General features: G+C 35.0%; 1 protein-coding gene across 5 annotated transcripts in view; it reads right to left on the reverse strand.

Moving 5' to 3' along the window:
* Positions 1 to 14086, reverse strand: part of ITPR2 (inositol 1,4,5-trisphosphate receptor type 2) — a 438931-nt gene that overhangs the window by 73232 nt on the left and 351613 nt on the right. For 4 of the 5 annotated variants that reach the window (XM_081060952.1, XM_081060953.1, XM_081060954.1 and 1 more), the window contains one exon: positions 5978 to 6153. In XM_081060952.1, the coding sequence (XP_080917078.1) occupies positions 5978 to 6153 (176 nt within the window). Of the gene's footprint in view, positions 1 to 1984; positions 4227 to 5977; positions 6154 to 14086 lie in introns of those variants that run through there. The other variant, XM_081060955.1, reaches the window with a different exon arrangement.

Here is a 14086-nt window from a genome sequence, read left to right on the forward strand (position 1 = left end):
GGATATGTCCCCATTCTCTTGACTGATCACTGGAGTGGAATGGAGTTGACACTGGCAGTGGCATCTACTTATTTCTGTAGCGATCAGAAACAAGGAAATTGTCCGTTTGTTTTGAAGTGTTCATACCAAGGTGAAACAAATGCAAGAATAAATGATTGGGTAGGAAAGAAGTTGAACTCTGGTTTTCCCACACCATGACCTGTTGTTTTTATATAGCATTTTCTATGAAAGCTGAAAATATATATGAAGAGAATGAGAATTCTAAAAACAATCTCCCTTCTCATGGCATGACTTACTTGATGTTGTCTAACCAGCCCTTTATTTGTCAATACCATTATGTAGGCAATCATTGTTTCTATGGCAAAGGTCCATGTGGGCAACAATAAATAAGAGGGTGTGAGAACTGTGCAAGGTAATTAAAAGGCCTTGACTTTCTAAAACTGGTATTGAAAGGACCCTCGAGTCAGCACACAAATACCAATATAAATGACCACAACTACTGCATATCTCTTCTCTTTCTCCTTTCTTGATATATTTTTTTTGTTGAGGACAGGGTGAATTGTGTGATGGTGGGGAAAAAAGCCACATGGGGTGGGAGAGGGAAACAGCATCCTTGTAAGCTTTCTGTGCAATCTTTGAAAAGTGATCTACCATCCAAATGATTTACCAACAAACAGATCTTCTAAAACCAAAAGCAAAATTAATGTTCATTTGTTAATTAATGTATATTAAAACAAATTTGTTAATTTTAGCTCGGAAAATTAATTCTGCAGTACAGTGGTATTTTCACATATACTTTATAGTTCATTGATCTGTCTTTGCAGGATTTTTAACAGTGAGGTATAGTAGAAAGACCCTGGATTAAGAAATTGGGCCACCTGGGTTCCCAGTCTTGGCTCTGACATTAATTACTTTGGTAAATCTTTCTGGTCTCAACAGGATGCTATATATTCATTTCTAAAATGAGATGCCTATCTACCCGGAGAAATCCAAAACTCCAATTCAAAAATCTGTATGCACTCCTATGTTTATTGCAGCACTTTACACAATAGCCAAGATATGGAAACAACCAAAATGCCCATCGGTAGATGACTGGATTAAGAAGCTGTGGTACATTTATACAATGGAGTATTACGCAGCCATAAAGAAGAAAGAAATCTTATCATTTGCAGCAACATGGATGGATCTAGAGAACATTATGTTAAGTGAAATAAGTCAGAAAGAGAAAGACAAGTACCATATGATCTCACTTATATATGGAATCTAAAGAAAAGACTATGTGAATGAACTAATCAGAGTCAGTTTTGGGGACGCAGAGAAAAAACCGAGAGTGGTTAGATGGGTGTGTGGGAGGGGGTTGGGGATAAGGGGAAAGGTGAAGGGATTTGGAAGCAGCTGGTAACCACAAGATGGCCTCAGGGTTTTTCTTTTGAAAATTAATTTGGGGAAGGTATTCTATAATGTTGTAAAGATTTTGTTGGGTATCCGATGGACATGCGTCCTATTTGGGAGACCACCTCAGGGATACTGTGGATACCTGATCATGGCATTGTACATCAGAAGCTAAACATTAATGAATGCCAACTATAATTTTATATATATAATGTGATGGTTCAGTGTGAGGTCGGAGGGATAGTGGATGGGGGGAGGGGGGTTCACAGTATGAAAGATATAAATGATGAACGTCTAAGTATTACCTTGTTTTGTACACCTGAAACTAATAAATAAATTAATTAAAAAAAAATAAATAAATAAAATAAAATGAGATGCCTAGAAGTGAATAATCCGTAAAGTGCTTCATAGCTCTAGAATTCTATGTGATGTCCTTTAAAGTGTACTATTTTATGTAATCACAGAAATTTATAGCTGCCTGTATATTATTCTTGTTGTTAATACATTCCTGATCAGGAATTCCATCCCCATCTTACATTGTTCCTATGGGAAAACATGACCTATATTCCAGAAATAAATTACAGCAAAACAAGACTGTCTATTATTTATTGAAAAGTGAAACTGAATTTATTTTTTTAACAACATTTTAACTCTATGGCTAGATTTCCATCAACCTTCTTACTAAAAATGAGATGATTTTATTAAAATAATCTCCATTTTAGTGCCATAACTTCTTAGGCAGGGTACGGTTCTACGGACAAAGCCTAAGGCAAAAGTTTCACAGAATCAAAATCACTCTGGAAATCTTTCACATTGCTCTTCTCCCCCCGCCCCTCCCCGCAAAAAAGAACAGTACAGTAAACAAGGATGGTGCAAACTGTCATGCCTCTCACTAAATTTGACACATGCTAGCTTTCCCCAGCACTGGAGCCAGTTCTCTGCTTCTGCAACTGATACCATTAGCTGTTAGGAAAGTTCAGTGATGACCATATTATATGAAAATAGTGTGTATGTGTGTTGGGGATTAGGAATGTTTTGACTCAGAATATACAACTGAATTTGTATATGTTAAATGAACATATGGTAGGACTCAACTTTATAGATTAGCCCTCCCAGAAAACTATCTACAGGTAAGTAACTAAGGGAATGACACTGCTAAATTTGAACACTGTGGCTTCTAGTTAATAGAGAGCTAGCTGCTAAATTCCATTTGCTCTTCCTCTTTGCAAAATGGTGAGACCAAGTCCAAGAATAAGGAAACATTTCCACTTTACAAACAACTGTGAGAAAGGCAAATGATTCATAAATGCTATTAAATAAATTATACATTTACAGGCACAACTGGAAAGGAAAAAGACAATGTAGGTACTAAGTGTTTGGAAGATATTAAAAGATCTTTCACAGGTATTTACTGCATTATTTATTATTAAAAATATCTAAAAATAGAAACGATAAAAATAATAGAATGGTTAAACAAATTATATAACATCAATATGACTGGAAATACCATTGTTATTAAAATGAGATTTGCAAATAATTTTAATGGTATGAAAAATACTAAGTGTTCCCAAATTTATAAAATGTGTGTTTATATTTGCCAAAATAATATGTTAATTTCCATGACCAATAACTGAAAATGCAATGTAGAGGGTGGGAAGAAAAACTGTACTGGGTTATAAGTTATACTTTATAACAGAGAAAAACATTTGAATCTTTTGAAACATCTCAAATACTGAGATGACTCTTGTGACAAGATAGAAAAAGCAGTTGCAATTTAAGCAAAACTTCAATTTTTAGAAACAAGTAAAGAAAATAAAAATAAAGCATAATAGTAAATAGAAACTGATAATAAGTGCTCAGAATATGGATTGAAGTTAATTTCCTCCCACTCGATTCCTTTTCCAAAAAAGGGACTTTCTGCATTTGCTCAACACTACGGAAGACACCAAAACCAGAAACAACTCTGTGAACCAAACACTTTTATGATCATAATAGCAGCGTTTTACAATTAAATAGTACTTCACATATTAGGTACTTGATAAATGGTAGACTTTATTGCTATTATATCATTATTACTGTTATTGTTCTTTTCTAAATTTTCACAATGATCTTCTCAACAACCCTATGAGGAAGGACTAGGCTTTAATATCTTCATTTCACTGAAGAAAAGAGTGAAACTTAGAGCCTATTGATTTGCCTAAGGTCTAGAATTCTGATTCTCATTAGGGCTTAACTTTCGGATAGATAATTTCTTGTTTCCCTGTTTCTGATACCAATAATTTTAGCACTTACTTTCACCTGTTACACAATGAAAACTTTTAAATGCAAATTGGGTTAATAAATATATAAAACCTAAGTTACAAAACATGACTGATTTATGTTTTTGCTTTTCTTTTTTTCTTGCCTCCTGGGAAATGGTAAACTATAGATAGATTTATGAGCTTGCTATGTTAAACATTAAAGTAAATGACGATTTGCTAAAACATTTTTATTAATCTTCACAGTATCAAAACTATAAATCAAAACTCTTTTATCAATATCTACAATATAACATACAATTATTTCATTTAATTTGTCCCAAATCTAAGTTGATTATGTCCTTTGGTGCAAAATCTCTGGACTCATAATGTATCATTTACAGGCTGTGCAAATGTATGTTTTATGCTGTGAAGGCTATTAGAGTACCCTCAGATTCATATAGTAAGAAAGATGTATGTCCATGTATATTCCTTGTCACAAAGAAATTAAAGTATAAAACTTGTCTTTCATATGAACAGTCATTTCTTATGATGGAACTATTCTCATCAAACCAGGCAGAAGTTACGTTTTTTATCCTAAGGGGAAAAAGAAAAATACTTCAAATGTTTTTGGTTTCTCCAATAGACATTAAATTGTTATTCATTATCTCTTTACATATTCTTGAAATTTATGTATGGCAAAAACCATATCCTCTACCTCTTGATATTTTCAGTGTTTATTAGATAACAGAGGCTCAATAAATGTTTGCTATTTTTGGCCCAACTCTATTTAGCTATTATTTCATTTCACTTCACTTTCTATTTAGCTATTATTTCACTTTAGATAAATCCATTCAAATTCCTTAATTAGCCAGGTTGGCAATATTGCAAAAGTAGCCTATTTTCAAAGTATTGAAAGTACCAGTTCAGTTCATGTAAAAAATTTTTGAATGTTTAAGGGCCAGATATTAAGATGGAAGAAAATAGAGTTGGAAGGAAGTAAGGAGGGCAGGATTATATCTATAAATATGACAACTTCTGCCCTCAAGAAATTTACATAATAGTATATTTGGTACTTCACATAATTCTGTACTGATAGATTCCTTTATATGTGTAGTACACTTTCCTTTATTGACTATGATTAGGGAGCAATTGCTAATTTGGTTGCTTGAATGTTCTAGTTCACTGGGAGCTGTCATATATATCATGTCCAATTTTTGAAGAATTATAATATGTAGGATCAGAAACAGAGAATTGGCCATACTAGCTGAGCTTTATAATTCTCAAAAGTTCAGTTGACTATTTAATTTATTCATTTTCAATAAACATTTGCCACATATTTTATGTTCAAGGCACTATAAATGTATAAGAATACAAAAATAATGTTTCCCTCCTTCATTCACTCACTCATTAGCTAATTTATTTAAGAAATATTTGTTGAGTACCAATGATATTACAAATATTGAATGATCAATCATTATCCTTAAGAACTGGGTAATGTAGTAGGGGAGAAAAGGCCTATATACAGATACCTGAATGTAGGATATCGTGTTAGAAATCCAGTAAAAGATATACAAAATGCTTTAGGTATTCATCAGACATATTAGAAATATTTATTTGTTTACCTGGTCATTTGTTCTTTCATCAACCTGATGACTTACCATTTCTTAATATCCCTTTGTGGCTTTGCCATGCCGAAAGTTGTCTAGTCCCTTTAAAATTTTATCTCTTATGTGAAATTACCATTATCTGAGATAGTATTCTGGACTACTTTTCTAAACTTGCCGAACTTAAGTTTCGAAATGTGCTCCCTTGTTCTAATACTTTAAAATTTAGAGAAAACTAAATTAATCTCATCTATGCCTTTCACAAGTTTATAGGTTTTGTTCACATAAAAAGAGCCCAATTTCATATTTTCTCATACAGCAAACCTTTTTCCTTGGTCATTTTATAAGAGGTACTCACTTCTAAAATTCTGCTAACTATAATTTAATCTCTCTTACATGATTTAGAAGTCACTTTTGGATGTTAACAGTGGCTCAGAGTCATTTTTGTCAATAGCTGTAGGTATAGGATACAGAAGGCATTAAAATTGGACTGGATTAAACTGATTGCAAAACTGGGTCATGCCCCAAATGCTACCTTCTTACATGTATCAAATTTTACTTGTGATTTTTTTTCTTTCTGTCAAAATTAAGAATGCACAAATTAAACTCTGCTTAATTCAGATTCACAATATATTAGAATTGACTGTGTTTACCATATGAATTAAAACATACAGTTACAATTTTACATTTAATACACTTTTAATTAACCTATAACAGTACAAAGCTGGGTAAAGTACTTACATTAGCAGCACCAAGAAGTATTAATGTTGGCCCAAGACCTATTGTATATATTGATCTGAGCATTACTGACACGAGAAATGGCCGAATACCCACAGGCTTGGAGAAGAAAAACAGCATAGATGTGCAGATTGCAACTGCTATCCACAGAAGAACTGAGAACAATGGAGAAAGTGTACCTGTAACATATGGAAGAAGTTTATTTTTAGTAGGAAGGAAACTAGAAAATGTTAAAATATTTACCACTCCATTGTATATAATACATATAGCAAGTCAAGCCACAGGACACTCAATTTGAAACACCCTCACTCTACACATTGTATATTTACAGGAAATGTCTTTGAACACATTACGCATTATTGCCTTTCTTTCTAGGAAGTTTGTGATTAATTTCAGTATGCTTATATCCTCACTAGTTAATTCTCCTTCCATTAGGTCTGAGAGTTGTTCGTCTTTCTCTCCAACAGGAGTTATATGCTAAATACTTTTGACAGAGATAGCCCACTTGGGAATCTTAATTTAAAAGTTATGATTAATGACCATTAAATGTACAGCTAAATCATGTGGAATCCGGTATTCCTTCACTGAACTCATACTTTGCCTTGTTCTAGTATTATCAAGTTTCTATATTACAGATTCCTCTAAAGAATTCAGAATGTAGAATATCTATCCAGTCTGATAAAATGGACAAGTTTTAACGGGTAAAACACACATGTGTGGATATAGGTGTATGAATGTGTATACATGTGTATACATGTATGAATGTATATGTAGATGCATGAATGTATGTATTTGAAGGACAACTCGAGCTGTAAAACAAATGTTGAGCTATTTAAATTATCAGAAAACAAAAGTTCCCAATGTTTTAAAAATGAACTCCACTACAAACAAAATCTCTTTCAAAATTGTCCAAAAAAGGTTTAAAAATATATTTCCTTTTAAAAGAAGTACAATTCATTGACGTTTGCACTGATATTCAGAGTTAAGGAATCCCCCTCTGAAGGTCTTGTGGGGCTGGATTTGCAGAAGTAAATTAAGGGGCAACATTCTTGAGCTGATTAGATCAGTGTTGGGACCTCAGACATGTGTGGATAGGCTGATGAAGTCAGAAGGGAAACAACAAAACGGAGATTTTCCACTAGCTATTTCTTTTGGCCATATCTCTTTTTATTATTTATAAAATTAACTTGTGCATGCAAAACACTGTGGTGTGCAGGGCTTTTGTATTATCATCAAAACCATGGGATTATCTGGACTCCTGCAATGAATTCTGTGTAAGCTTTTTAGTTCAGAGTGAGTGTTGAGAGATCAAAAGTAGGTAGGAAGATCCTGTTAGACATTGAAAACAAAACAAAAAGTCAGATAACAGCATTGGTTTAGACATGTTTATTTTTGCAATGTTTGTTCTTATGTTATCTCTTAAAGCAAGCAGTGATGAAAGAAGGTTGGGAGGAGAGATTTGATCTGCCCCTTCACCAAATTTACGATCTGATGAGATTACTAGGGAGATAAAGGAAAGGGGTAAATTGCTTTGGAAATTACCTTCAATTCCTATCTCTGGCAACACTAACAAAATGGGTACCCAACTCACGTTTATTGTGATGTTGGCTCGGAAGCACTCGATGTCCACAAAACATAGCCTGACCACCACTGCCCTGACTTCATAGACCTCAAAGAGCCGCGGAGAGAATAATGTCTTCAACTTTCTCTCAAGCTTATTGGGATGCCATAAGAACATAAGCTCTGTGAGGGTGAAGATCATTTCTAGGTCTATCATAGTGCGTGGCATGCAGTAACAAATACTTATTTGTAGACTAAATGAATAAACAAAAATAATCTGTGAGCTCATTCTAAGTAACTGAGTCTTCAGTTATAAGTTCCCCACCTCGTGGAGCTTCCTTCTTCAGTTTACTGAAAGTACCAACATCTTTGCACGTTTATCAACTTTTAGCCAGTCATTGGACTCTAGTATAACTCATAAGCAATGACTTGGTGTGATATTCCTAGTTTAAAAGTTTCAGCTTTCACACTGCTCCTCACCCTGTGCGTTGCCATTAATACCTGATCTGCTAGCCACATCTTGACTACTCTTCCCAGACAGTATCCAGCTTGCTAAGATTTCCCCTGGATTAAACAGACATTATAACCAGGCACTTAAAACTGGGCATTTGGTTGATCCCTTTGGAGAAAGAACTCAAATAGCCTCTAGCATAGTACCTTGAACATATTTAAATGCTAAATACATACTTGCGAATGAATAATAAACTTAAAAGTTATTTTAAATGGCTATTCATTCACAGTATTGTCAACTAACAATTGACAATAATTTATAACCATATTCTGTAAGAATAATCATATTGGTTTCTAGCTGAAGATTTAATGCTAAAAATAAAATAATACATCGAAATCCTCTGAGAACTTGAGAGAAGATAGTACAGGTCGTCAAAGCCGATTTTCACCCTTTAAGGATGGGGGGACTGTCTTTATTTTATATTTTTATCAACTTTCTATAATGAGAATGTATTGCTTATATAATGAAAAAAAATTAGAATTCACTCTATACATCTTTAATATAAAAGGAAGTTTGTCCTTTATAAAAGAAAATCCGAACCACAGAATTAGAGACCTCAGTTCATTCACTTCACTTAATGGAACTCTCCTATCTACCTCACACTAACTTGTTTGCTTCATAGAACATGCAGCAGCTGACTTCCCACTCTCTCTGTTCCTCTTACTCCCACATAGCCTTATGAGACCGTCCTGTTTCCCCCACCTCAGTCCAGCTAAAGTAGACATCTACCCATTTTAAGTCCTTGGGTGCTCTCTACTATTATGCTTTACTCCTTTCTTCATTCCTTATCTAGACCATGAGTTCCCAGAGGACAAGCACAGCTTTACCAACTTCAGTCTCTCAAGAGCCTAGCACAGTGCCTGGCACATAGCCACACCCCATCTGTGGTGGTTAGTGAGTCGAACACATCAAAATCACCTTGAAGAAACTTTTTTCTTTAACACAAAACACTTGAGGGAAAAAAGAACTGCATCCAAAAGTTGGACTTTTTTTTTTTTTTTTAATCACATGCTATTTGTATATAAGAAATTCTCTTGACGGCAATTGCCAGACTGGGCAGAAATGGTTGGCATGGCAATGTTCAATATCTACTTAGACATGTAGGAGATTCCCTAGCATCAACAGCTGCTGCTTCAGCCACACCCCGCACAGCCTCATGCCTCAACTTCAGCACAATTTTCTTTTTTAGAGACATATATGTAAAACAAATAATCCAATCAACCAAAAAAAAAAATCCCCCGACCAAAACCCACAGCCACACAAATAAGCCCTGGATTCCTGAACAAATTCAAACAGAGCTCCTCAAAGCAACAAAAGATTATCTGCAGTAGGGATTGGGGGTGGCGGGGGTTGCCCTATAAGCAGATCCTCTGAGAATTACCTTCCCCTTAAGTATCTCCCTTAACTGAGAGACTCTACTCTCAGTTAATGTTATAACTAAAGTGTGAACCAGATATTTAAACACAAGTAATTCCCAGTAGCTCATGTGCGATCAGGCTAGGAAACGTGCTTGGAGAAAACATACACGGCCCATTTCTGCTGCAGGCTCCACTGTGCTTACAGTCACATGGACCACAGTGAGTCTAGAGCAGCTTCTATTAGGCTCTGGGGTTGGGAAATGGGGCCCATTTTAACCACAGATCTCTTTTGGGCCTAGGATTCACCAGGTGATTTTGTGATCAATCAACTTCTAAATCCAGAATCCAGGGACCTCAGGGTTAGATGGACTCCTCTTATGTCTGTACGTATATATTTAATTTCAAAACTCTTTCAAGGCTTATGCAACACTTGCAAATATACAAAATTCTCATATACCCTTCACCTAGATTCCCTAAATGTCAATACATTACATAACCACATTGCAATGATCAGTATCAGGAAATTAACATGATACTAACTTTATGTAATATATAGACCTTATTCAAAGTTCATCAAATGCCTCATTAATGTCCTTTTTCTAGACCAGGATCACACACATGCATTCAGTTGTCATGTCTTTCTAGTTTCTTTTAATTTGGTGTGTGTGTATTACATGTCACTGAGTCAGCTCTAACTCCTAGCAACACGAGGAATGGGTGATGACCACACTGTTCTGTCCTCAACAGCCCTGCTCAGCTTCTGTAGACTCATGCCTATGGCTTCTTTCACGGAACCAATCCAACTCATATTTGGTCTTCCTCTTTTCCTGCTGCCTTCTATTTTTCCCAGAAACACTGTCTTTTCCAAAGTAGCCAGCCTTCTAAGGATGTGCCCAAAGTAAGGCAGATTCAGTTCTGTCATTTTTGTCTCCAGTGATATTTCAGGCTTAATTTGATGTAGGTCCCACTTCTTCGCCTCTCTGGCACTCCACGGTATCTGTAGAATTCTCCTCCAACACCGTGTTCTAAATAAATCAATTTTTTTCCCTATAAGCCTTCTTCATGGTTCAACTTTTGCATCCATACGTAGTAATTTTGAATTTCAATCTTTCTTTATCTTTCGTAAGCTTGAAGGCTACTGGCCAATTATTTTGTAAAATGTCCCTCATCTTGGGTAGTCTGAAATGTTCTCAGTTTATGCATTTTGACCAAGTGATGCCATGTTCTTGTCAGTACATATCAAGAGGCACCCAATGCTGCTGTGTCTCATTACTGGTGACGTTAACATCAATCACTTAAAATGATTTCTCCACTTTAAAGTTGCTATTTTTTCTTTTGTAAATACGCCAGTTGTGGGGAAATACTTTAAGACTATGTCAATATACTGTTTCTCATACTTTTCATTCAATGTTTACCTATTAACTTAGTATCCATTAATGATTCTTACTACTGTGATGTTTGCCAAATGGTGATAAATTTCCATTATTCCTGCTACATTTATTAATTGGAATACTATTGCAAGGAATAGCTTTTTCTACTCACTATCAATATGGATACCTGGGTTCTTATTTTGTTCTATGGGTTATTATGTATTACTGTCAATATTGATTTTTTTCTCTCAAAATTTCCAGATTTAGCCACTGGGAGGCCTTTTACATTGGATGCTGTGTTCTTTGACATGTCCCGGTTGTTTGTTTGTTTTTAAGCACTTTTTTGGGGGAAGGAATCTTAATGATCAACTAATTCATCTTTAAGTTGATGAAAGATCATCTTTAAGTTGATGAAAAGAGCACCTCAAAGTACTCCTGGCAAGTAGTCACTGAGACTACGTTTGACAAAATCCAGCATCAGAGAACTTGCACATCCAGCACAGAATTTTCCTTCTCCTGCCAGATTTGATGGCCACGTGTGCTTATCAGTTTTAACTTTGTTGTCCTCAGCCTATGCATAGTGTGTAACTGAAGGTTAGAGACTCAGCTCATCCTGATCAAAATTTACACCTATTCATTGAGTTATAATTAAGTAACTCATCTAGAACTATAACCACATTACCCAACCATAACGTTGGGATTCCATATTACCAAATGGGAACTCATGCCTTCCCTTCCCTCTTAGCGCCATCTCCACACTCAGATACCTAAGACTGAACCTCCATCTTTATTACTACTGCTAACTTCCATTCAGTCCTTTTTGAAGAGTAAAGCTGCATGTGAACCTGATGATGAAGCACCATGTTTTCCAGTGTTGTTTTTATTAGTCCTGTTTCTTTCTGAGGCTGGAACCTTACTCCAAACTCTACTATATATGTGGTTTCAAGTTCCTGTTCAAGGACCAGTTGTTCAGCAATACCCTGAGAGTTCGTTAAAAAAATACATAGTTCTGGACTCCACTCCCCAATTATTGGGTAAATCTTCCTATGCCTCAGATTCTTGATCCATAAGTTTGAAGTACTTATTTTACAGGATTGTCAGAAAGAGTAAATGAAATCATGTACGTGAAGTACTCAGCATTTTGCCTGACCCAATCTAAATGGTAAACATCATTAGCTCCCATTATTATGATCTATATTACTATTCTGTTATTAGTCAGGCAAGTATTAAAAATGTGTCAAGTGCTCCACTTCCTCCTGAATGAATAAAGAGTAGATGTTCAGAGGGGTGGCATTGCCCATTACCATTATATTTCATATACAATAGGTGGCAGCAGAGGCTATACGAGTAGACATTGGTTCTGGTAGTCAAGTAAGGGATATTATGGAATGCCACTCAGGAAAAATTATGTCCTGAGTAAAGATTTGTTATCTTCCTGTTATCTGTATGCTTCCAATCCAAGCATCCATGTAGAAAAGCCCTGGATTAGAACCAAAGAGTTAACCTTCTACTCTGAGACCTACCATTATTTAGCCTCTCTGGGCTTCCATCTCTTTACCCGTCAAATGAGTGTTTGCTATTAGATAATTTCCAGGATTGCTTCCATATCTAAGACTTTCTGCTTCTATTAACCAGGATGCTACAATTTACTTTAGCATACTGTGTGCAGATGACACTAATTTATCATATCAAGCTGGACTTCTCTCCATACAAGAGTTACATTCTTCTGTGCCAAGAGGGCTATCATCACTAAATGAGACTAAACACAGTGAAGAGAAAGCTTTTTCCACTTCCCATTGTATTTGCAACTTCCCCACAATGGATGACCAAATATTTGCTACATTTTTCATTGCTGTTTAACTCACACATTGCTCCATTGCCAGATAATCTTCTTTTAGTATTGCATGCCTTCCAATGAGTCAAACTTCATTCATGACATTATACCTAAATGTTAGGATTTGATATCAATTATCTTAATTGATCTTTAAAATAGAAAATTACGCCTGGGCTCCCATTTCCCTTCCTGCTCACCTCCAGTTCATCTGCAATAGACTTAAATACCTGCTGCTCTTTGTTATACAGTCCCTTTTACTGGGCTTCCCTTTGTAGTATTAATATTTACCCTGCAACAACATCAACAACTAAGTTTTTCTTTTTTTTTTCATATTGTCACAAGGCTCCTTTTTATTCATTCTTTTACTTGTACCTCATGGTCTTCTAACAAAATAATACAGTAAAATTAGGATGGACTTGAGCAGAGTTTCAAAATCTACTAAAGCACTAGGAATTTGCTGACAGGTATTTACTGTACAGGTAGACTACTTAAATAGCAGATATTAGCACAGTAGAAACTAAGTACATGGCTGGAGTCAGAAAAACTTGCAGTCCAAAGTTATAAGCCATCACTTTGGTTTTTAGTGCCTTGTAGTGGGAGGGGGGGAGTTTTAATGTGTGGAAAAGGTACTTACAGTGATAAATTTTATAACTGTGTTAAAATTTATAACTGTAATAAATAAAATTTAAAAACCAACTCCTAAGCTTAACTTACACATATTATTTTTTAAACAAATCAATTAGTTTTTCGCTTAAATTAAAATATTCATTTTGTTTTCTGTTACTGTTCAATTAGCTTATAGATTTAGTAGACTAAATTCCTTAGATTTTTGTTGTTTCAAGTGTACAAAACAATGTAATAGTTAGAAATTTATACCCTTCACAAAGTGATAACCCCCCTCTCCCCATCTACTACCCCTCTGACAGTGTACATAGCTGCTACAATTCCACTGACTCTATTCCCTATGCTATACTCCACATCCTATGATTATATATGTTATAGTTGATGAACAACAACTAAGTTTTATTGCATGATTACCAGTGCTTCTCATTACATCCATAACATCTCATTAAATTCTCACAATAATCCTATGAACTGATGAGATACACCAGCACCTTGTGGCTATTATTTGTTGATTCTCTCATCTTTTCCTCCAAATCACATTACAAAGTTATTTATCTGATTGTATCACAAGCCTATAACAAAGTTTCTCATTCAATTTGCCAGACAAACAAACCTAATTTCCACAGTCCCACCCTTTAACATATTTCTCCTGTATTTCCCATTTCACTTAAAATGAGATAATTTCTTATCTTTGCTTTTATAAAACCTCATGTATTATTAGTTTAATAATATTAATTTCATAGTCAATCATTCATTTAGAGAAGTCCTAGACTGGAAACTAAAGAATTAACCTTTTACTATATCTGAGATATTCTCTATTATTACATTCCGTCTTATGCTGTACATTTTTAAATT

Source organism: Rhinolophus hipposideros (genome assembly GCF_964194185.1).
Source record: "Rhinolophus hipposideros genome assembly, chromosome: 9".
NCBI lineage: Eukaryota > Metazoa > Chordata > Mammalia > Chiroptera > Rhinolophidae > Rhinolophus > Rhinolophus hipposideros.